Source organism: Aulonocara stuartgranti (genome assembly GCF_965226115.1).
Source record: "Aulonocara stuartgranti genome assembly, chromosome: 7".
NCBI lineage: Eukaryota > Metazoa > Chordata > Actinopteri > Cichliformes > Cichlidae > Aulonocara > Aulonocara stuartgranti.
This window is the reverse complement of record NC_138945.1, coordinates 94,174-115,409: the sequence shown is the minus strand read 5'-3', so window position 1 is coordinate 115,409 and position 21,236 is coordinate 94,174. Positions and strand designations below refer to the sequence as shown.

General features: G+C 40.8%; 1 protein-coding gene across 7 annotated transcripts in view; it reads right to left on the bottom strand.

The window, feature by feature from the left end:
* Positions 1-242: 242 nt before the first annotated feature.
* The window catches only part of lamb4 (laminin, beta 4), a 70,851-nt gene continuing 49,857 nt past the window's right edge, over positions 243-21,236 (bottom strand). For 6 of the 7 annotated variants that reach the window (XM_082541921.1, XM_082541922.1, XM_082541925.1 and 3 more), the window contains 12 exons: positions 17,601-17,818; positions 17,264-17,360; positions 16,172-16,535; positions 12,406-12,557; positions 11,824-12,050; positions 10,831-11,028; positions 10,258-10,402; positions 7,847-8,054; positions 5,315-5,450; positions 5,060-5,227; positions 4,763-4,916; positions 243-981 (listed from right to left, as the gene is read on the bottom strand). In XM_082541921.1, coding sequence (XP_082398047.1) covers positions 848-981; positions 4,763-4,916; positions 5,060-5,227; positions 5,315-5,450; positions 7,847-8,054; positions 10,258-10,402; positions 10,831-11,028; positions 11,824-12,050; positions 12,406-12,557; positions 16,172-16,535; positions 17,264-17,360; positions 17,601-17,818 — 2,201 coding nt within the window. In that variant the 3' untranslated portion in view covers positions 243-847. The remainder of the gene's footprint in view (positions 982-4,762; positions 4,917-5,059; positions 5,228-5,314; positions 5,451-7,846; positions 8,055-10,257; positions 10,403-10,830; positions 11,029-11,823; positions 12,051-12,405; positions 12,558-16,171; positions 16,536-17,263; positions 17,361-17,600; positions 17,819-21,236) is intronic. The other variant, XM_082541923.1, reaches the window with a different exon arrangement.

Genomic DNA, 21,236 nt, shown 5'->3' with positions numbered 1-21,236 from the left:
GAAAGAAAATAATGGACTCAGAACTGAACCTTGTGGAACCCTACAGGTTAGAGATGCAGTGTGAGAGGTCCCACCAGTAGAAACAAACCCAGTCTAACAGGAGACACCAGGCAAACCTTTTAGCCCATTATGTAAGTTTTCTTGGTCAATCACACAAAATTCATTTTACTCATTACTGTAGTTAAGTCATTGAGTGCAATTCGAGCAAAGGGAATAAATGACTCACACTACTGAGGACCATCTTTCATGTCAATCGCCTTTTTTCTCAGAATGGTTGAGAAATGTGTTACAGTTATTATCAGAAAGGAACAGCAGGAGGAGTTCAGTGCTCTAAAAAGTTGATCTTACATAGGTGACTACATCAACGAGTAACTGTAGGAGAGGAAAGGTAATGGATTGTTCTCAACTTCCCCAGAGATAATGGAGAGAGACTCCTGCATCACTCAGGCATTTGTGTCTGTCAGATTTACTGATTTAAACCAAATCCAAACATAAATATAACAAGTCTTAATATTTGTTTTGTCCATAAAGTTTTAATTGGACATTTCTGTCATATAAGGCATGAAGCTATTTGATTAAGAGTTTATTACAAAATAATTGAAAAATGTTCATCTGTGTAGTTTCCTGTCGTCATATTTCTAAAGGCATGTCTTCAGTTGTATTGTAACATACTGTATTTAAAAACAACTCAAAACCTCATCAGAAAAACTTTAAAAAGTTTGAAAACTTGAAACAAAGGGAAAAAAAAGGTAAAAAACAGTGAATAAGATTCTGATTAAATTCAGCTACAGCTGATTCTGGGCAGCACTGCTGTTTGCAGTACTCACTGGTATTTATCACAGTATATTTATCCAGTACACTCAGTGTATACTTGAGTGGAGATCTCCTGTCGAATTGACTCAGCCATCTCCAGCAGGTCGGACACTTCAGCAGCTTTCTGGTTTCTTCTGTGAAGCAGCTGCTGGATCTTCTGCTCCATGTCTGCAGAAACACAAAGAAACTCATTTGAATTCATATCTATCTATCTATCTATCTATCTATCTATCTATCTATCTATCTATCTATCTATCTATCTGTGTATGTATCAGGGTGTGGCAACCCTGGGCACGCATGGTGATTTTTCGTTTTTATGGGCCGATGATTTTTTTTTCTTTTTTTTGTAACGGTATAAACAATGAAAGGTGGTGGCCGATGTGTAAAAATAACTCTAAATGTTTGGTGGTGGCTATCGTGGAGCTGCCACAGAGGCCAGCAGGTGGATGAGGGAAAGGTGAGACAGGAGGAGGAGGAGAGACCCGAGGCGGCCGCCGGTCCGAGTGTCAGGTGAACTGAACTTCAGAAGTTATGACCTGCAGTCTATCTGGGTCAGATATAAACCAAGTTTAGGTGGAGTTTATTTTTGTTGTGCTGACTTTTTACAGTCAGTTGCAATAACTCGTACTGCGTACTAGCTAGCATGACGGAGTTTCTATACAGCTGGGTGGGTGCTGTGATGTTACTGATAGTGAACTTTATTTTGTTCAAAAGGTTAGTTAGTAGAGTTGCCAACCGTCCCGTAAAAAGGCGGTCCCGTATTCAGAGAAAATATTACGCGTTTGTATTAAGGTGAAATGGAACAGTTTGTCCCGGACTTCAGCTAGAATGGAAAAAGAGACAAAGCTGGAGTTATTCTTCTTCTCTCATTCTCTCCTCTCCCTCTCCTGTTGCTACTTCAATCATGAAACTGATTAATGATCAGCTGATCAGCTTTTTTCTCTCGTTTGTTTATCTCCCACTTTGCGCCAGAAAGAGGACACCAGTGGATGTCGCGCTAAACATCAGCAGCACGTTTGAGCTTGATCAGCTGTTGTTAGAATGTATTTAATAATATCAGCTTGAGGTTCCAGGTGCAGACACAGACGAAGAGACAGTGCCTTTATTTGGGCTGATTAACGTGGCAAACAACAGAAAGCACTGAGACAAAACTAAACTAGAAGCTGAACTGGGAAAACTAAGAACTGACACTTAACTCAGACAGCAGGGAAGGCTAAGACAGGGTGACAATGATGCACATGACGGAGGCAACTGTGAACAGGTCTCTGTGCTGGAACAACAAGGAACTATGAAACATATATACGTAAGTAACATGGACATGACCAGCACAGAGTCCTGAAACCTGGCGTAACATGGGGGAAGTTGAACAGACGACGCGGCGATGAACAAAGCAAGACTGAGGACTTAAATACACACATGAGGTGATCAGGAGAAGTGGAGACACATGAGAACACAGCTGACTAGAAGGAAACATAATGACAATACAGGGGAGAGTAACACTAACTACAATGAACAAAGAACACCATACTCTTTCAAAATAAAACAGGAAACACAGAGACATAGACATGGAGATAGAACATGAATTTAACCTAACCAGAGACATGAAACATGACAGGTAGACACACGGACCAGGGAGAGATGACAAAAGGGACTAAGAAACCAAGGACTAAACTGCAAACTAGAAAACAACTAGATGCGTTAAACTACACATGTGGATACAAAAATATGCATTAGAACTTAAACCCTGGGCCTCATGGCCTAGTACCATGACACAGCTGATGTTTGCTGGAGCCACAGCTGTAAAGCTGCTGGTCATGATGCCGTTTTGATTATGTGGTGAGAGGGAAACATGAAGATGAAACCAGGAGATGTCCTTACTGAACCATCAGAGCTGTGATGGAGAAACAGGTTTACCTTTTAGGTGACATGAATGAGTTGAAGTTATGAACTGTTTCTGAGAGACAAATAACACCAGGATGCTTTTCTAAGCAGCTGACAGCTGGTAACTGTGCAGGGGCGGGTCTAGTAAAGTGTTGCCAGGGGGCAGGTAGGGCATTAACAGTCTCTCACAGAACAGACTGTGAGAGACTGTTCCAGGGAAAGTAATACAAAAAACACGAGACTAGACAAGGACATAAGAGCTAAGCAGGGAAGATAAGAGAGAGAGGAGAGGAGAAAAGTGCGACCGCCTTCGCCAAGAGCCAAACGAGAAACCATAGTCTTTTGCATGTTTCTTTAACACCGTTGTGTCTGCACTGTCTTGTGCCTGTATCCTTCTGTCTGGTGTTGCACTGTCTTTGTTTTTTTTTTCAATTTTTTACATTTAAATAATATCACTCAGTCTTCCTATTTTCATCTTCATATTATTAACCGCCTTCGTCCCTCACTCACTCCAAACAGTACCGCCATATTTGTCAATGCTCTTGTCACATCTCTTTTAGATTACTGTAATTCTCTTCTCTGTGGTCTACCTCATAAATCCCTCCATGAATTGCACTTAGTTCAAAATTACAGCTGCTCGTATTGTATCCAGAAATAGATGCACTGAACATATAACAGCTGTTTTTAAACAGCTCCATTGGTTTCCAGTTCACCTCTGTGCCAATTTCAAGATCCTGCTTCATACTTTCAAAGTGCTTCATAACCTCGCTCCTCCATATTTATCTGATCTTGTCCTTCAATAGGGCTTTGGAGCAATCTCTTTGCATCCAGACGCAACCTATCTCTATACCGTCCTTTTTCTCTTGAGCTGTTTTTAAAGCATGGTTGGTAGCAATCGTCCTTCCAACACAGTTTGTTTTGATACGTGCCCTTCAAATGTGGCGCCGTGCACCCACAATACATTGTGCCGTTACATCAGTTCCAAAGCCCTATACTCACCCCCTCGTACACTCGGCTCTTTTTCAGCTTCCCTTCTGTCTGTTCCACCTTGCCCGCCTGATGGGACTCAGAGCCTTTGGTAGACTATGGATGTACTTCCACCAGATCTCCAGACCACAAACTGTTTCTTCACTTTTAAATTGTATTTTAAAACCATCTATTCAGAACTGCATTCCCTTCATTATGACTCTGTCTTAGTGCATTTTTACCATTCTTAGCTTTTATACTTTCATGCTTGTTTTTTTTCTCATTTAACTTGTGTTTTTATTTAGTTTTACTATATTTTAATATGTTGTATTGTTGTTACTGTTATTGTACTATTGTAAGGTGACCTAGAGGGCCTTAAAGGCACCTAGAAATAAAATGTATCATTATTATTATTAGCATTACTCTTAATAATTTTTGCACATTGCACCTTATGTAGTCCTGCGCTTATTGTCTGTTATATGTAGCACCATATGGAGGAATTCGTTTCACTGTGTACTGTACCACAGCACAAAGTTGGAATGACAATAAAGCCACTTGATTTAGTTTGAGATTTAGTGGGTGTTAACCATCGGGTGCTTAGTTTATGTAAAATTGTAGTTTGTTGTTTTGGTTAAATTAGCTTAAATTATGTGTGTGTTGTATATGAGTAGACTTGTATACAGTTAAACATGTATGGATTATATAATATCGAAGTCTGAATACTGATTTGTAAATACTGGAATTTGAAATGAGGGGGTAGGTACAGAAAAGGTGCAAACTTTATCCTACTCATTTTCTAGCATACACATTGTGTAGACATAGAGATAATCACGAAACTTGATGTTAAGGTTTTTCTTTTTTCTTGTTATTTCAGTTATATTTACGAAATAAACATTATTGTATTTATGCATCTATATATAGAAGTGGGAGTGGAGATACATGACCGGAAACATACAATAGTTAAACACAGAAGCAAAGCTGTGATGGGGACAGGGATTTTACTTTGTCCAGTGACGACAGAAATGACATTTCAGTGCCTCAGAGTTTATCTGAAGGTCACACCTATCACGCCTCAAACACACCAGCAGGTCAGCGCTCTGACCTTGTATCTGCTGGAGTTTGTCCTCCACTTGTCTCTTCATGTCCTCAGCTTCCATCATGATGTTCTTCAGTCGACCAGCAGCTTGACCCTTGACCTCCTGATTCTGTTGATTTTGCTTTAAAACCTCAAACTGCTTAGTGACATCACTGAGCTCCTGTTGGGCAGAAACAGTGTTCTGATTTTCATCTGAGACTTGAAACTAAAAACAGAGACTCAAAGTTGTGTGCAAAGTTTTACATAGATTTTTCTTATCTTAAAGCCTCAAACACATATAAATGTGTCTGTTGGTGTTTTTACCGTCTCTGCATCAGTGGTCATGTTTAAAGCACTCTCTGCCACCTCTCTGGCTTCTCTCGCTGTCTCTCTGTTCTCTTCAGTTTTGTCCTTCATAGCTTCAATCTCTTTCTGCAGGTCTTTGGTCTGAATCATGAGCCTTGCCTCGATGTTGTCCAGTGTGTCTTCAGCCTGAAACAGAAAACAAACACGAGCACATCAGCATCAGGCTGAACAAACGTCTCAGAGGTCATATGTGAAATATTTTGGATGTTTTACATCTTGGATCCTGTCTTTGGTCTCATCTTTGTTTCTGCTCGCTCTCTCTAAGAGGTTGTTAGCTTTGGCCTGAGCTTTGTCTGCTTCATAAATATCCTGAATGATCTTCTTCACATCAGTGTTCTCCATCTGCTCCCTAAATACAATAAACAAAGACGATTAAGGTTCAGAACACGAAGAGGACAAATATGTGTTCCACCTATAAATCACTAATCAGAAGGACAGGAAGTAAAAACATCAGAGAGCAGTGACACTCAGACTCAGAAAGCTGATTCTGCTCCTGCTGCCGAACATCCGAAGGACCAGTTCAGCACTGAAAGCATCTCACTATGCCTGAGAAAAACATCTAAAACATATGAAGAAAAATAATGTTTCATGCAGTCACAGATCAGCTGTGGATGTGTCCAAAACTCCTCAGTGTTCGTCTGAAAGACTAAAAATGAAAAATGGCCTCTGATACTGTCTGAGGTCATCTTCACAGTCACGGTATTATATTGTTCATGACATCATGAAGCTCCTGTTGGACAGCGTTGTAGTGAGAAGTTGTGTCCTTACCTTTTCCATTTTGAAATGTTATAGAGTCTTTCATTGATGACAAAAATGGGGGAAACACAAATGAGACAGAGCAAATGATCTAAAATCAAAAGAGTAAACATGGACGTATCTGTGGTAAAGTCTTAACTAGGGATGGGTACCAGTATCCGGTGCCATTATGGCACTGACATAAACGGTAGTAACCAGGCCGAAAAGCAGCGCACATTTCGGTGCTTGGTTTCGGTGCTTTTTTTTTTCTTGAGATGTCATACACTTTGGATTCTAGCCAATCATTTTACCTTTCCGAGGATAGTAGGCGGGTCCAGGTGCTTACAGTCTTTTATTGCAGAGCTACAGATTAAAAATGCCCAAGGCGAAGCAGTCAAAAGTCTGGCTGTACTTCACAGCAAAAGATGCAAACTCAACAGTCTGCAACAAGTGCTTTAAGGTGATACTGTGATACTGTGCAAAGGAGGTAACACCTCAAATCTGATGAAACACCTGGCGACGTATAGCATTTTTTTAAAAGCTGAGAAATGCACCGTATTTGATAGCTTGCTGTGAGACCTCACACCGAGCACAACTACTGTGGGTGGGTTGCCTGTTATTGGACCCGGAGTTAGCAACATCCCCCAAGCACCTGAAGAGGAGAGTCCTGCCCCCTAGCCCTGCCAGTGTAGCAGAAATGATGAGGATGATGATGGCAGCAGCAGCCGTTCTTCTCTGCGTGAGGAGCTTAATGTTGTTCGTGTGTAATTTACGTTGAGTAGGCTAACCACGTTATTACATTAATGCACGTAAGGTGAACTAGCAAACACCGTCGTAGTTACATGCGGCTGTCTTCTTGTTTGATAGAGTGATACCATATATGCCCTATAGCTGCAAAAAAGGCTAACCTGGTAATCATTTTGCAGAACAAAAGAGACTGCTAAAAATAATAACATAAGAGATTTTTGGACAAAGTTTGTGTTCTCCATTCTTTAAGCACTGGTTCGAGCACCGTTTAAGCACCGGCACCGTTTCAAAAGTACTGGTTTGGCACCGGTATCGGATAAAACCTAAACGATACCCATCCATGGGGGTGGAAAAAAAACAAAAAAAAACAAAAAAAACAAAAAACAAAAAAACATGGGGATGACTCCCTGCTGGAGCCTCTGCTGGATGTCAGCGGGACTGCAGCTGATGGTGGTTTTAGGGCAGGGGTGGGCAACTCCAGGCCTCAAGGGCTGGTGTCCTGGAGGTTTTAGATAGCACCCGGGGTCAGCACACCTGAATCACATGATTAGTTTATTACCAGGCCTCTGGAGAACTTCAAGACATGTTGAGGAGGTTGTTAGCTCTTAGAAACATATAATCATATATGCTGAGAGGTATATAATCGATTGCATAATGATATAATGCCTGATCCTCAGTAGTCTGCAAAGACTCTATGTGCGTTCCAGAATGCTCTGGCATACCACACGTCCTAAGGTCATGATAGAGGTCTTACCTTCTCTTTCTGATATATAGTATAGGAGGACACCTACTTTATCTGTTTGAGTATAAGAGCCCTTTGTTTAGGCGGACCGCATGCCTGGTTGATATGTTATATGTTAATGAGACTATGCATTTTCATGTAACCACAATAAAGAGCAGACTACAGAGGGGCTGACATATAGTGACTGGCGTTTGAGCGGCAGGAACAGCGCTCGTCCCGGTCACCTCCCTCATGCACGAGATCACACAAATAGCTCTGGTGTCTGGTGTGTTGTTTTTGCCATTGTAGTGGATTGTCTCGGTTGTTGCAGCAATAGGTTTGTGCCTAGTTAAAGCTATCAGAGGTCATTTAGCCATTTAAATCAGCTGACATTTCTAAAACCTGCAGGACACTGGCCATTGAGGCCTGGAGCACCCCCACCTCTGTTTTAGGCTAAAGGTTGCATTTCATTTCTAGTTTCTAGTTTAAAGTTTTTGGTTTGAATTAAGCTTTTATGTCATTTTTATGCTCTCAGCACTGACTTGAGTTCCAAAGCTTCCTGCTGCAGGTCCATGGCTGCCTTGGCTTGCTTGTCCAGGTTCTTTAAGTCCTCCAGGAATCTGGTGGCATTTTTCAGCAAATTATTGACGTTGCTGATCATGGACTGGATGTTAGCAGGTGACTGTGGGAGCTCGATTCTCAAAACTGCTTGTGCCATTTTCTCAGTGTCCTTTGGAGGAACCATGTCATCTGTCAGGGAGGAAATGTGAAGAGCAATGAAAAGGTTTCCTGCAGAGAAACATTACATACTCACATACAGCAGCATCACAACAGCACCAACGTTCTCTGTAAAGCCACGCTCTCTCTCTCTGACTTCAAAGGATCCATCCTGTACTTTGCTACCATCTGGTGGGTACTGCCTCAAAGTGGACATGAAACACTACATGTATAAAGCCTAATTTACACCATTCACAGAGAGTTGGGGAATGGCTGCAATCACAGCATTGTAAGATGGCGACAGATGTACCCTTAGGCCCCTCCTCAATTCAGAGATGGTCTTTCCCTTTTCACGTAAATGTCGGGCCTCCTTGACTCCGCCCTCAAACCAGCGTTCCTCCCTGTCCAGGATGTGTACATCTTCATCCTTGAAAGAGTGTCCACTGGCCTGTAGGTGTAAATAGACTGCAGAGTCCTGGCCTGACGAGGTAGCTCTTCTGTGTTTTGCCATCCGCTTCGCCAAAGGTTGTTTGGTTTCCCCGATGTATAAATCCTGGCAATCCTCCTGGCACTTAACAGCGTACACTATGTTACTCTGTTTGTGTCGGGGGACCCGATCTTTGGGGTGGACCAATTTTTAAAAGCCAAAGAGACGCAGTGTTTAGAAAAAATGCGTCTCAGCTGCTCCGATACTCCTGTCACCTACGGGATCACTACTACAGGTTTTCACTTAGACAGCAGTTGTCCTTCTCTCCTGGATCGGCTGGAGCTTTGTTTAGGTGCCTTCCCAGGTTTGACAAAAGTCCAGCTGGGATAACCACATTTACTCAGGGCCTTCTTCATGTGATGTTCGTCTGCTTCCCTGGCCACTGTGTCAGTGGGGATGGTGTTAGCTCTGTGCTGTAGCGTCCTAATGACACCCAGTTTGTGCTCCAGTGGATGATGAGAGTCAAGCCTTAAATGGCCTGTATTTGTATAGCGCTTTACTAGTTCCTAAGGACTCCAAAGCGCTTTACATATCCAGTCATCCACCCATTCACACACACATTCACACACTGGTGATGGCAGCTACATTGTAGCCACAGCCACCCTGGGGCGCACCGACAGAGGCGAGGCTGCCGGACACTGGCGCCACCGGGCCCTCTGACCAGACTAAATACTTATCCATATGTGTAGGTTTACGGTGCACGTCAGCTTTTAGATGTCCCCCATTACTGATGGAAATCTCACAGTCTAAGAAGGCTAACCTGCAATTATTTCATATCCTCCCTGGTGAATTTGATGTGTCGGTCCACCGAGTTATTGTAATCCGTAAAATGTGGTATGTCCTGAGATTTGATTTTCACCCAGGTGTCATCCACAAATCTGAACCAACGGCTTGATGGTGTTCCAGGGTAGGATAGCAAAGCCCTCTTTGCCACTTCTTCCATGTACAAATTGGCCACAATGGGTGAAACTGGGGAGCCCATGGCACACCCGTGATTGCGGTGCCGTGCAGAGGAGGTGGGCGCACCTGCACGGCATCCGCAATCACGAATTGAATATTGTACTGGGTCCTGTGGTTGGCGTTGTTGTTGTGATAATGTTGAGCGGGCAGCAGTAGAGCTGCAGCTCTGTGAGTATTGTGGACAGCATCCGTCAAAGCATTAATAAAAAGTATTAAAATGCCACTGGGTCTGCCGTGTATGTTTACACATATAGTTAGGGCTGGATCAGGTGAATCTACCCATGACCCTCTTAATGAACAACCCCCACTACAGTTTAAATACATGGGATGATCCATCAATTAATTTTAGACCTGGTGAAGCCTCTTGGATGAAATATGTTCACAAACTTAAAGATGTCCAGTTGTTTTCTTTCCAAACTCCTTAGGCTTCCGTGACCTGACTGAGGACCTACACTGAGACTCATCATTTAGTTCTATTTGTCTGCTATTTATATTTTATTCTGGGACAGTTGGTGTGCAGCACCCACAATTTTGTTGTACAAGTACAACAACAATAAAGGGTTATTCTATTCTATTCTGGCTGTACAGGACCTCCACATCTGTCCTTTTATATGGCTTATAAATGATCTGAATTACTGTCTCTTAAATCTGTTGATTTGATGATGATCTATGTCTCACTGAGGAAAGTGAGATGATCTGATGATCATTGCAGGCTGAGAAAGAACACACTGTACATGATTGCTCTACAACTTTAAACAATAAGTTAATGAATGTGGAGTGAGCACTGACCCATCAGGTAGTCTTTGACTTGCTGAATAAGCTCTCTGATTTTGTTTTTCTCTCTCTCACACGAGTTTGTATTGTTGTTGATCTGGTCCTGCAGATCTCTGGCCCAGTTTTTGGCATCCCAAGTCATCTCATTGGCATTATTGATCTGACAAAAGAAATCACCTTTTAAAAGATTTAGTTTGTGGAGAGGGATGTGAAATATTACACTATGGTAATTGGTCTACACGTAAGTTTATAATGCTACAACACTAGCATCTGCAAAATTAAAAACATCTTTGTGAGGAAGAAAAGAAAGTGTGATTTGAGTCATCAAATTGAAAAAAACATTTCTGTTTGTTCATCCAAAAAAGTAAAACAGGAAGAGCTCTACTGTTCTGTCGATCACACACAAATATCAAAGAAATGTAGATGCAAAACTCACTGGTCTCGTCAAATGACACCACAACACACCACCAACACACTTCCAAACCAACGTGGTGCTTGGTAAGAGGCCTGCAGGTTTAACCTGTGTTTAACCCTCACCCACTCCCATAGAGAGTAGAGCATTCACCAGTGTTTCCAGTATAGACCTGCCTTGTTCTTGGTGTCCTGCAGTCTGGAAGGCAAATTCATGAGCTGGTCTTTCAGCTTCTCTGCAGTCTTAGAAGCATCCTCACTGACATGAACAGCTCCTTTACAGTTTGGACTTCCGCACTTCCTCTTCCCCAGATCACGCCCACAAAGAGCTCCAGTACACCCTGAACAGTCCTCCAAACCTGGATCGCCACAGACCTTTATCGCATCACAACAAATTGCTTAAACAGTATTCACATTTACCCAGCGGTCATTGTTGATTTGATTATATGGAATCAATGATTTTCACAGCAGCATTGAGACAACAGGACAATCAGCTATTCATTTAATCCTGCAGCTACTCATGTGATATATTAGTCATATGACCTTACAGTTCAATGTTTACATTGTAGGGTTTTTGGTTTGTTTGTTTGTTGACAAACTGCATCTGGTTGTTCTAGATTGGTCATTTTCCAACAAAGAACAATTTCCATGTTTACATCATCTTATCTTGACTTAATGAAAGGTAGGTTTGGTGTTGGTGATGTCTTGCCTAACATCATTGGGTCAAACGAAATTCATAGGTTTGTTCTTTGTAGGAAATGTGCCAGTGGTTTTCAGGTGTACCTGTGTGACCTAACGGTACTGGCTAAAACAGGTGTGGTTTGCTCAAAGCAAGGAGACGCTCGACATTTTGTCTAAGTGTTCGGGTTTTCTAATGGAGAGTGCTGTAAACTAAACATGTCTGCTGAGTTTGGCATCAACTCTGATCTGCTGAACTGTGATTGTGATTTAAGCACCTTGAGACAACAGCTTTAAGGGTTGGTGCTATGTAAATAAACCTGAATTGAATTGTGTTTAAATCATTGGCTAAAAAATTATTGATCACCATACCCTCCAGTTTTATAGGAGCTGAGTTGCTCCCAGTCAGTGACCTCACCACAGGTTCAAACTCAAACCTCTTTGGTAAAGATAAAGATATCTTTATCTCTATCTTTTGGTAAAGATAGTCACCTTCTGTTTGAGCTGAACCACACTCAGCTCTGTGACCTTCTTCTTCAGCAGTGCAAGGTCTCCTGTATTGCACATGCTCAGTTTGTGTTTGACTTCCTGTCTGGTGTCCATGGAGTCCTCTACAGCTTTGCTGACATTTCCCACCCTCTCATCCTCCAACATGAAGAATCTGTAAAGCGTCTGGATCTCATCCAACAGCTCTACAACAGGTTCAGATGAGACACGTGCTAAGCAGAGAAAGTGAAATCATGAAACATGAAGTCTGCTCTGTGATGAAAACAAAGGTTTATGTTTAAAAAGATGAATTCATTGCCTGACAAATAGATCTGCTCTGTTTTTAACTGAACCATGAAAGCAGTTTCTGAGAATATTTATGTTTCTTCACTTTCTGTTAGAGATAAGTGAACATTTTTAGGTATTTAGCTTCACATTAAGACCGTGCATGTCCTGATCTTTAATTTAAATGTGGAGTCTTCAAAAACTCAGAAAAGGATCTTGTGTAGTTTATCTGAAGATGTTTAAAATCCTCTGATGTGATGTGATATGATTTTAAAAACAAAACATATAAAAAAAGGAATGTACCTTTCTGTTGGTCATTTACGTTATCAGTTGGCACACTGGTGAGTTTCTTCTTAAGGTTCATGATTTCTAGATGAATGTCGTCAATTTCAGTGTTGAAGAGGGGAGACATGTCAATCAGGATCACATTTGTGTCGATGGCATCTTTCACCTTCCTGTGAGATGAATACACTCTGATTATTTAGCATAAGCTAAATCTTCCTGAGTGCTCTTTGATTGTACAGTATTGTGAAAAAGTCTTGAGTCAACCTCATTTCTTAATATTTTGCTAAGTTAAAGGCAAATATGTGACTATTTATTGAAACATGCAGCCATAAATTGAAATAGATAAAAACAGACTGCACAATTCTAACAAACTTGAACGTCAGTATTTGGCAGAGGTGTGGACTCGAGTCAGACTCGAGTCATTAATTTTATGACTTTAGACTTGACTTGAAAAAATGTTCTAAGACTTGTGACTTGACTTGGACTTTTACACCAATGACCTGGGACTTGAATTGGACTTGAACTGGTTTACTTGAGAAGACTTGATATTTCACCCCAAATATAAAATTTAACATGCATATTATATAGAGATTGAAAATGTGACGTCATTCAGGGGTAAAACCGCAAAGGATTCTGGGAACTCGTGGCAAGCGGTACTAGCACATGCAGGCTTTCAATTGAAATCAGTCACACAGCGATAAAAAGAAACACAAAAATGGCAAGAAGCTGTTGTATTATTAACTGCAATAGCCGGTCGCATGACAGCCACGGGAAGCCGACGGGTAAAGAGATCGGTTGTTATCGGATTATGTCGTTGAAGAGAAATTGTTCGAGCCATGTTTCCAAAGTAACAAAGAGGCGACGGATGGCCTGGATTGCAGCCATTCAAAGACCAAATTTAACATCCCAGAACCCTCCAGCTCACAGGTTAGTCTGCTCCAAGCATTTCCACAAAGGTCAGTCTGCTGTTGTAGTTAATGCGTCATTTTTCTTAACATAATTGGTGATATAGGTTACAAGCAAGTCTGGCGCTGAACAAAAATTGTTGCGCTATGCTCCTTTATTTATTGTGCATAAATAGTGAATTGTCCTGACACAATATTGTGTTTCGCTTCTGTTATTATGGTACATTGACAAAAACATATACTTTTATTCACAGGATAAAACAGTTGTTTTGTATCACTAATTGCCCAGTGCGATTACAACATACAATATTATTGTCACTACTACATTTCTGTAATGAACCAGAAATTATTTCCACTACTAATTAATTACCGTTGAGCTCAAAGGTTATATTAATAAACGGTTAACGAATGTGTATTTATGAAGACGATTTGTGAGACTGGTAAAATTATGATACGTACGATGGTCCTTCGTTCGGTGCATTTCAAGGTCCTGTACCCATCCGTCGGTAAACTGTACCTGGGCTTGTTGCATGACCTGAAGTTACTAAACTTCATGAGTGTGTGCACTCACTCCAAGAACCGTATGATTATAAATATGCATATAAATATGCTACGATGAGATAGCTGACTTCATCTAACTAGCAAATGTTGTCCAGGCTACGTTGGTGATACAGTTCTTTTTAATGTGTATGATATTTTTGTCATGCGATTTTAAAGCCGGTCCTACAAGCGCATCCAAGAATAACATGCAGCTTATCTCAGAACTGTCGGTGAAAATTATTCTTGGAGCTAAGTTTAATTGAGCTGCATTTTAAAGAGGTGCAATTTCACAATTTGTGTATATTTTCTAAGTTCACTATTTTGTCATGTGTTGAGAAAAACACAGATTTAAAAATTACATGGTCTAATATTTACATTTAGCATATAATGGCAACATGCTTTTTTCGGGTTTTTTTAAAGACTCGAAAGGACTTGAAATTCAAAATTTCAGACTTGTGACTTTACTCGGACTTTTACACCAGTGACTTGAGACTCGACTCTGACTTGCCTGACATTACTTGAGACTTGATTTGAGACTTGAGGATAAAGACTTGAGACTTACTTGAGACTTGCAAAACAATGACTTGATCCAACCTCTGGTATTTGGTATGATCACCTTCATTCTTCAGCACAGATTGAGCTCTCTGAGGTAGCTTTCTGTAATTTGTTTTAGTCCACAGAAAGAGTTCTCCACGCTTCTTGAAGGACATCCAAAGTGCTTCTTTGGATGATGATCCCACACTGCTTAACCCTGTGTGGCCCTGGGACCATAAATGGTCCCTTTAGGTTTTCAGTTACAAGCCATTTGCACTGTGTTGAATGGAATATAGCCAAATTCTCTAAAAAAAAGTTTGGCATAATTTCATTTCAAAATTCAAGTCTGACTTCCTTAAATTAGCTTCAGTGGCTAAGCTAACAATACACATCCTCTTAGAGCCCTGGGGACCATTTTTGGTCCCCATTGACTTCCATTATAAACGCTATTTTTCACTGCAGAATTATTACCGTTAATGTCTTGGTGATTACTCATGTCTCCGTCTCGTTTTGGTCTATGAGCCTTAGAGTTGTAATTTTTTTATTTGTCCACCGGGTGGCGCCCTTGCTCCACATTTGATCCCTGCTGGAAAACAGCGGGCTGCTTGGATAGACCTGCGGGAAACGAAGCCTCATTTCCGGCGTGCAGCAGCGGCTTCGCCCGCTGATCGGGCGGGACCATTTTTCGGTCCCTAGGACCGTTAGAGGGTGCTTTTTTTTTTTTAGTCAACAGGAAATGACGTATTTGTTGTCACGTGGTATCGGACGTGTGGGCTGGAAAAAGCAGTCCCCGGTGATCGTGCCCCGGTGATCGTCGCGACTTACCCCGGCAACATGCACTTATTTCGGCCTAGAGGAGGAGCATTTGCCGCCTGGAGACCATTTTCTGGTCCTGAAAAAAAAAAAAAAGGCGATCGAAATGACTGTTCGTGCCAATCTTTAGTCCATCTAAAGGCCTAATTATAATAACAAAGAAATATTACTTCAAATGTTTTTTTTGGAAAATATTTAGTTTTTTGTTTTTTGGGGCTAAAAAACGGCGCTCATGTAATAAAACTGGGATTTAAAGGGTTAAAACAACGAAAATATAATTAAAACTTTATATGAATATTTCAGGGAGAAGTAGTTTTAAAAGACTGACCAATTTAAAGTGGAAAAAAATATGAATATATAATCTTTTTATTGCACTTTTGGGGCGGGACCATTTATGGTCCCCAGGGCTCGGAAGGGGTGCATTTTTAAAGGGCCACACAAGAGTTAAATATTGTTGATGTGCAGGCTATGGGGAAGCAACTCCATGTCTAACAGTATTCTGTTATGTGTTTTGGTATTACATGGTTTTGTATGGTGGATCAAAGCTGATGGTACTTTTCTGCATTCATCAGTTTTATCAAAGATCTTAATTCTGACCACCTCCTTTAAATTTGTCAGTCCGTCAGATTTTAGTTTAATAAATTTTTTGGCATTTCTTAAGGACATGATGTTTTAGACACTGTTCATCTGAAATGTTCAAATTTTTTAGGCCTGGCACTTCAGATACATATCAAATTTCCTTCCTCTGAATCTGGTAAGTTACAAGAACTGGACTGAAAATGAGTAAAAAAGCAGCCTATGTCCAAAGAAAAACTTTGAAAGACCTTCAGAAACTATGCTCAAAAACACTTTACAAAATTACGGGAAAGTCTGGCTCCTTGGAAGAAAAATATAAAGAAATGAGGGATGACTCAAGAGTTTTCCAGTATACTGTATATTTTTACATTTAGCATTAGTGGAGTTCCTTTTAAGTTCATCCTCTCATGCCTTACCTAACCTTCAAAGACATTTTCTCCAGTTTCTCCACGCTTGGTGGGGAGATTACTCTCAGGTTGGCCAGGCTGTCCAGCATAGAGTGCATGTTAATCATCTCCTGCAGGTGCTGGTTATCTGTGGGCTGTACATTGTTATGAGGGATAAGGGTCCTCATTTTCTGGGCAGCTCGCTGGACATCAGTGACAATTTGAGTCCAGAGTGCGTTGCAGGGATGGCACGGTTCACAGGCTGGGAATAATGTATTGAAGCCGGGCGTGCACTCATCACAGAATATACCGCTTACACCCGCCCGACAGATGCACTTGCCAGTCTCAGGGTCACATGATGGTTGTTTGGTTCCCTCCAGATTGCAGTCACAAGCTGAAAACAAGATAAAACATGGTATCTTCGCATGAAAACAAGGGGGATTTAGAAAAGGTTAAAGTGGACCTGCGCTGCTGCTACTTAGAATACACTTTCCCCCAATAAACTGTAAACTCAATAAATCAGTGTGTCTATGCCTTAAAAGTAGAATGGGAGGCGGAGCCTTCAGTTTTCAGGCCCCTCTTCTGTGGAACCAGCTTCCAGTTTGGATTCAGGAGACAGACACTATCTCTACTTTTAAGATTAGGCTTCAAACTTTCCTTTGTTCTAAAGCATATAGATAGGGTTGGATCAGTTGTCTAGGCTGCTGGGGGATTCTCAGGATGCACCAATGTATTTACACACCTGTCTGCATTTAATTATTAGTTAATATTAATGTCTGGTTCTCTTCCACACCCTGTCTTTGACCTGCGTTCTTCCTGGAACAGTGCAAAGTTTCCAAATAAGACAGAAGTGGTAGATGTGGATGTTGTGCTTTGAGTGCAGCTCTTTCAGTGACCATATAAGAATATCCCCATCCTGCGACATCAAGCAGATCAAAGAGTATAAAAAGTGTGATAAAATGAGTCTTCAGAACAGTCTGCACCCTTTTTTTGGTTTTTGGTTCACTGCCCTCAATATTTGAAACTTTGGAACGATTTATATGAATAAACACCACTGGAGACATATGTCAGAAAAGAAAAGAAGAATTGTCCACTTAAAGGAAACATTGAAATATTACTCACAGATACACTGCAGGTCTGGATTCCTAAAATGATTTTCTCTGCATTCATCACAGTGCCTTCCTCCAAACTCAGGATGGCATGGACAATGTCCAGTTACCTGAATATGTCACAGCACATTCATTCAAAGTTTAACCATCAGCATCTACTGCAGGTGATTATTTATAATTTTGTTTTTTATTTGAAATAAAAACAACCTTGAAATGGACACACAAACACACAAGGCTGTTTTTCTGAGGTGAGAGGAGTAGCAGAGTGACAGTCTCACACCCTAAATGATAAATGAAAACTGAACCCTGTGGTCACACGCCGACACTGTCTGTGGCTGTGGAGCTCTTGCCTTGTCACAGATGTTGGAGATAGATTTGATGAGGTCACAGCTGCAGGGCTGACATCCCGAGGCTATGTTCAGATTCCAGTATCTGTCCTCACATTCATCACAGAGTTTACCTATCACACCTGTCCTACAGGGACACTGTCCTGTCCTGGGATCACAGAAACAGGGTCTCCCCAGAGGACACCGAGTCTCCTGAGTCCCCCGTCGATCACAGGAGCATTCTGGAAAATACTTTTATTTTAGTGTTTGTCAGACCATTGTGAAATATAGAAAAGAAATACAGGGTATACAGTATAGATGGAGCAATAAAGAAGAAAATTTATGCAAGAAGATTATTGATGATGGAAGCATTCATCCCTCTTTCAAAACTGCAGTTTAACTTTAAAATGGTTATAGTAAGAATCAGGTTTTAAACAGGATCTTTAGATACTTTGCTACTAGCAGCCTGTCATAAAAATACATAACACATTCCTTAGCATTTTCACAGCTTTAATTGAAAAAAACAACACATTTTGACAGCATGAAATAGTACTTTTGCACCAGCAAGTTTATTCTCGCAGACCTGTTAGCTGAAAAGTTTGCACATTTTGGCATTGTGAGCAGCGTGCCTTTGTAAAAAAAAAAAACTGAGGACAATGGAAAAGTGAAGGCCTAAAGAAGAAGTGTGAGGCCTAAAACGATATCTACAGCAGATAAACAGTACCTGATATCATGAAGTCATGTCCTTAAGAAAAAGGGGAAAAATGCTTTGCCTATCGATCACACTTATCGGTTCTGCTTGCACTTGGACAATCAGCTAATTTCAGTTTGTGTGCAGGAGAAGGAAAATAGTGGCACAGCCTACAGCATGAATATGGATATTTTATGGTAAAGTGGAGACTGCTCCAGAACAGAAACAGCTGCATTATTCTGCTAACACAACTTCAGCTCTTTGCAAGCACCTTCACAGATGGCATGCTAATGCTAAGCTAGCCAAGAAACCAGAGTGATGCTAAAGCTGAGTAAATGCAGACCTCAGCCCAGCAGCCAGAGCCTGAACAACAAGTAAAAAACTTGCTGCAATCAGGCTGCAGCCTCTACCTGTTCATGCTTCTACAGTGGGATCACCATGACGACTGCTTTGAAGTCTCTTTGTGCTGGTCTCCATATTTCAATTCAATTCAATTTTATTTATATAGCGCCAATTCACAACAACAGTCGCCTCAAGGCGTTTACATTGTAAGGTAGACCCTAAAACAATACAATAATCCCTGCAGCAAAAAGTCTAATGTGGCTGAAGCAATCTTATTATGACCAAGGAGAGAAAGCAGGTAGACTTTTGGCATGGAGAATTAAGAAAATGCAGAGTGAAGGAGCAATTAATAGTATAAAGACCTCTTCAGGGTATGTAACAGTAGATCCATTGGAAATTAATGACAGCTTTAGAGAATTGTATGAAAATTTGTATAAATCAGAATGTGCTTATGCCTCAGAAGAACAGGACGTATTCTTAGATCAAAATCAGTTCCAGACACTAATGGAAAACACAAAGCAGGAGTTAGACGGACGTCTATTGAAGAGATATCACAGGCTATCAAAGCATTAACAGTGGTAAGGCACCTGGGCCAGATGGCTTTCTGGTCGAATTTTGTAAAAATTTCCAAGAAAAATGAAGAAGCGTAAATGAAACTCTCCCACCTACTCTGGAACAGGTAATGATTACTTTGCTACTGAAACCTGGTAAGCCCCTGCAGAGAGTTCATCATTTAGACTAATGGTGGTTGACACTAAAATACTTTGTAAAGTTTTAGCAAGACGATTAGACTCCTGTATCGCACATTTAGTTCATGATGATCAAAATGGCTTTGTACTAAAACGTCAAGGGTTTCACAACATAAGAAGGATTTTGATTATAATTCATGAGAAATTTGATGCTAAAGATACAGCATTATTATCACTTGATGCTCGTCAGGCCTTTGACAGAATACAGGAGTCATATTTATTTAATGTTCTTCCAAAATATAGATTTGGAAACACTTTTCTCAAATGGGTTAAACGTTTGTATACAAATCCCAAAGCTAATGTTTTAACAGATAACAAGTTTCTAACCCTATCACATTGGAGCGTTCCACACGCCAGGGGTGCCCGTTATCTCCAATGCTATTTTTCTTAGCTGGCGATGATGTTAGAATGAGAACTGACATATTTGTTTTCCAGTTAGGAGATCAAGAGCATAGATTGGCCCTTTATGCTGATGACCTGATAGATTTTTTTGACTAGGCTCTCCATTAGTATACCAAAATTAATGCAACTAATGGAGTTATTTCTGGCTATAATGATTCAAAATCCTCCATCCTATTTCTGAACAAGGATGAAAGGCTAAATCCTATTATACAAACCTCGCTTATTAATGCAAAAAGGATTTGTGTATCTTGGAGTTAAAATCACCCCAGACATTGACACCATTGTAGCAACAAACTATGACCCTTGATTAGTGAAGTGGAGGAATCTCTAAATAAATGAATGACAATGGCCATATCAGTGAATGGCCATAGAAACATTATAAAAATGAACATATTACCAAAATGTTTATATCTGTTCCAGTCACTTCCTCTGCCTTTTCCAAAAGAATTCTTTGATAAGTTAAACAGTATCTTTGATATATTTATTTGGAATAACAAAAAACCTAAATTAAGACTTCACTTGTTGTAGTTAGTGATATAGATATATTACAATATATATTAGCAATAGTATAGATATGTAAGTATATTACAGAAATGGGTCTATTATGGTATGTTATAATGTACACGGTATGAAGTATGTTGTGAATATTCTATAACTATAAGTATGTACAGGCTGTAGTGAGTACAAGCTATGTACAGGATATGAACAGGATATAAATATGAAAAACTATACAGAATATGAAATAAATAACTTTACAGAATCTGAGATATACAGCTATACAGAAATGGGAACTATGCAAGTTGTAAACAGTTGTAGGATTAAAGATTATTGAATGTACAGAATGATTATTTACACAGAGCTATACAGTAGTGCAGTTAAGATAAGTGAGGGTGTAGATAGTTTCTACAGAGGCTATATAAAGTGCTAGTGGTTGTGAGTGGTGGTTCAGTCCATGTTATTATTGTGTTTGAGGGTACAGTTGTCCATTGTGGGTGTGTGTATGTTCAGTCCATGAGTTTAACGTGGGTCAGATGTCAGGAGGCAGAGTTCAGGAGTCTGACAGCTGTGGGGAAGAAGCTGTTCCGGTACCTGGTGGTCTTAGTCCGGAGGCTCCTGTGGCGCCTCCCAGAGGGCAGGAGGGTGAAGAGTCCATGTGATGGGTGACTGGGGTCTTTGATGATTTTCCTAGCCCTTTTCAGACACCGCTTCCTGTAGATGTCTTTTATGGCAGGAAGTGGTGCTCCGGCGATGCGCTGGGCAGTTTTCACGACCCTCTGCAGTGTCTTGTAAACTGTACGTATGTATAAGATGTTCTCACCTACCTGTGAGTCCAGCGTTTGGGTCCTCCTTTCTTCACCCACACTGCAACCACTGACAGAATGACACGACCCCGCCTTGTGGACCCAGCGGACTCTGAACTTTTCGAGCGGCAGGAGGCAGCGCTCCTTCACTGGACGGAGGAGATTAGGGGAAAAC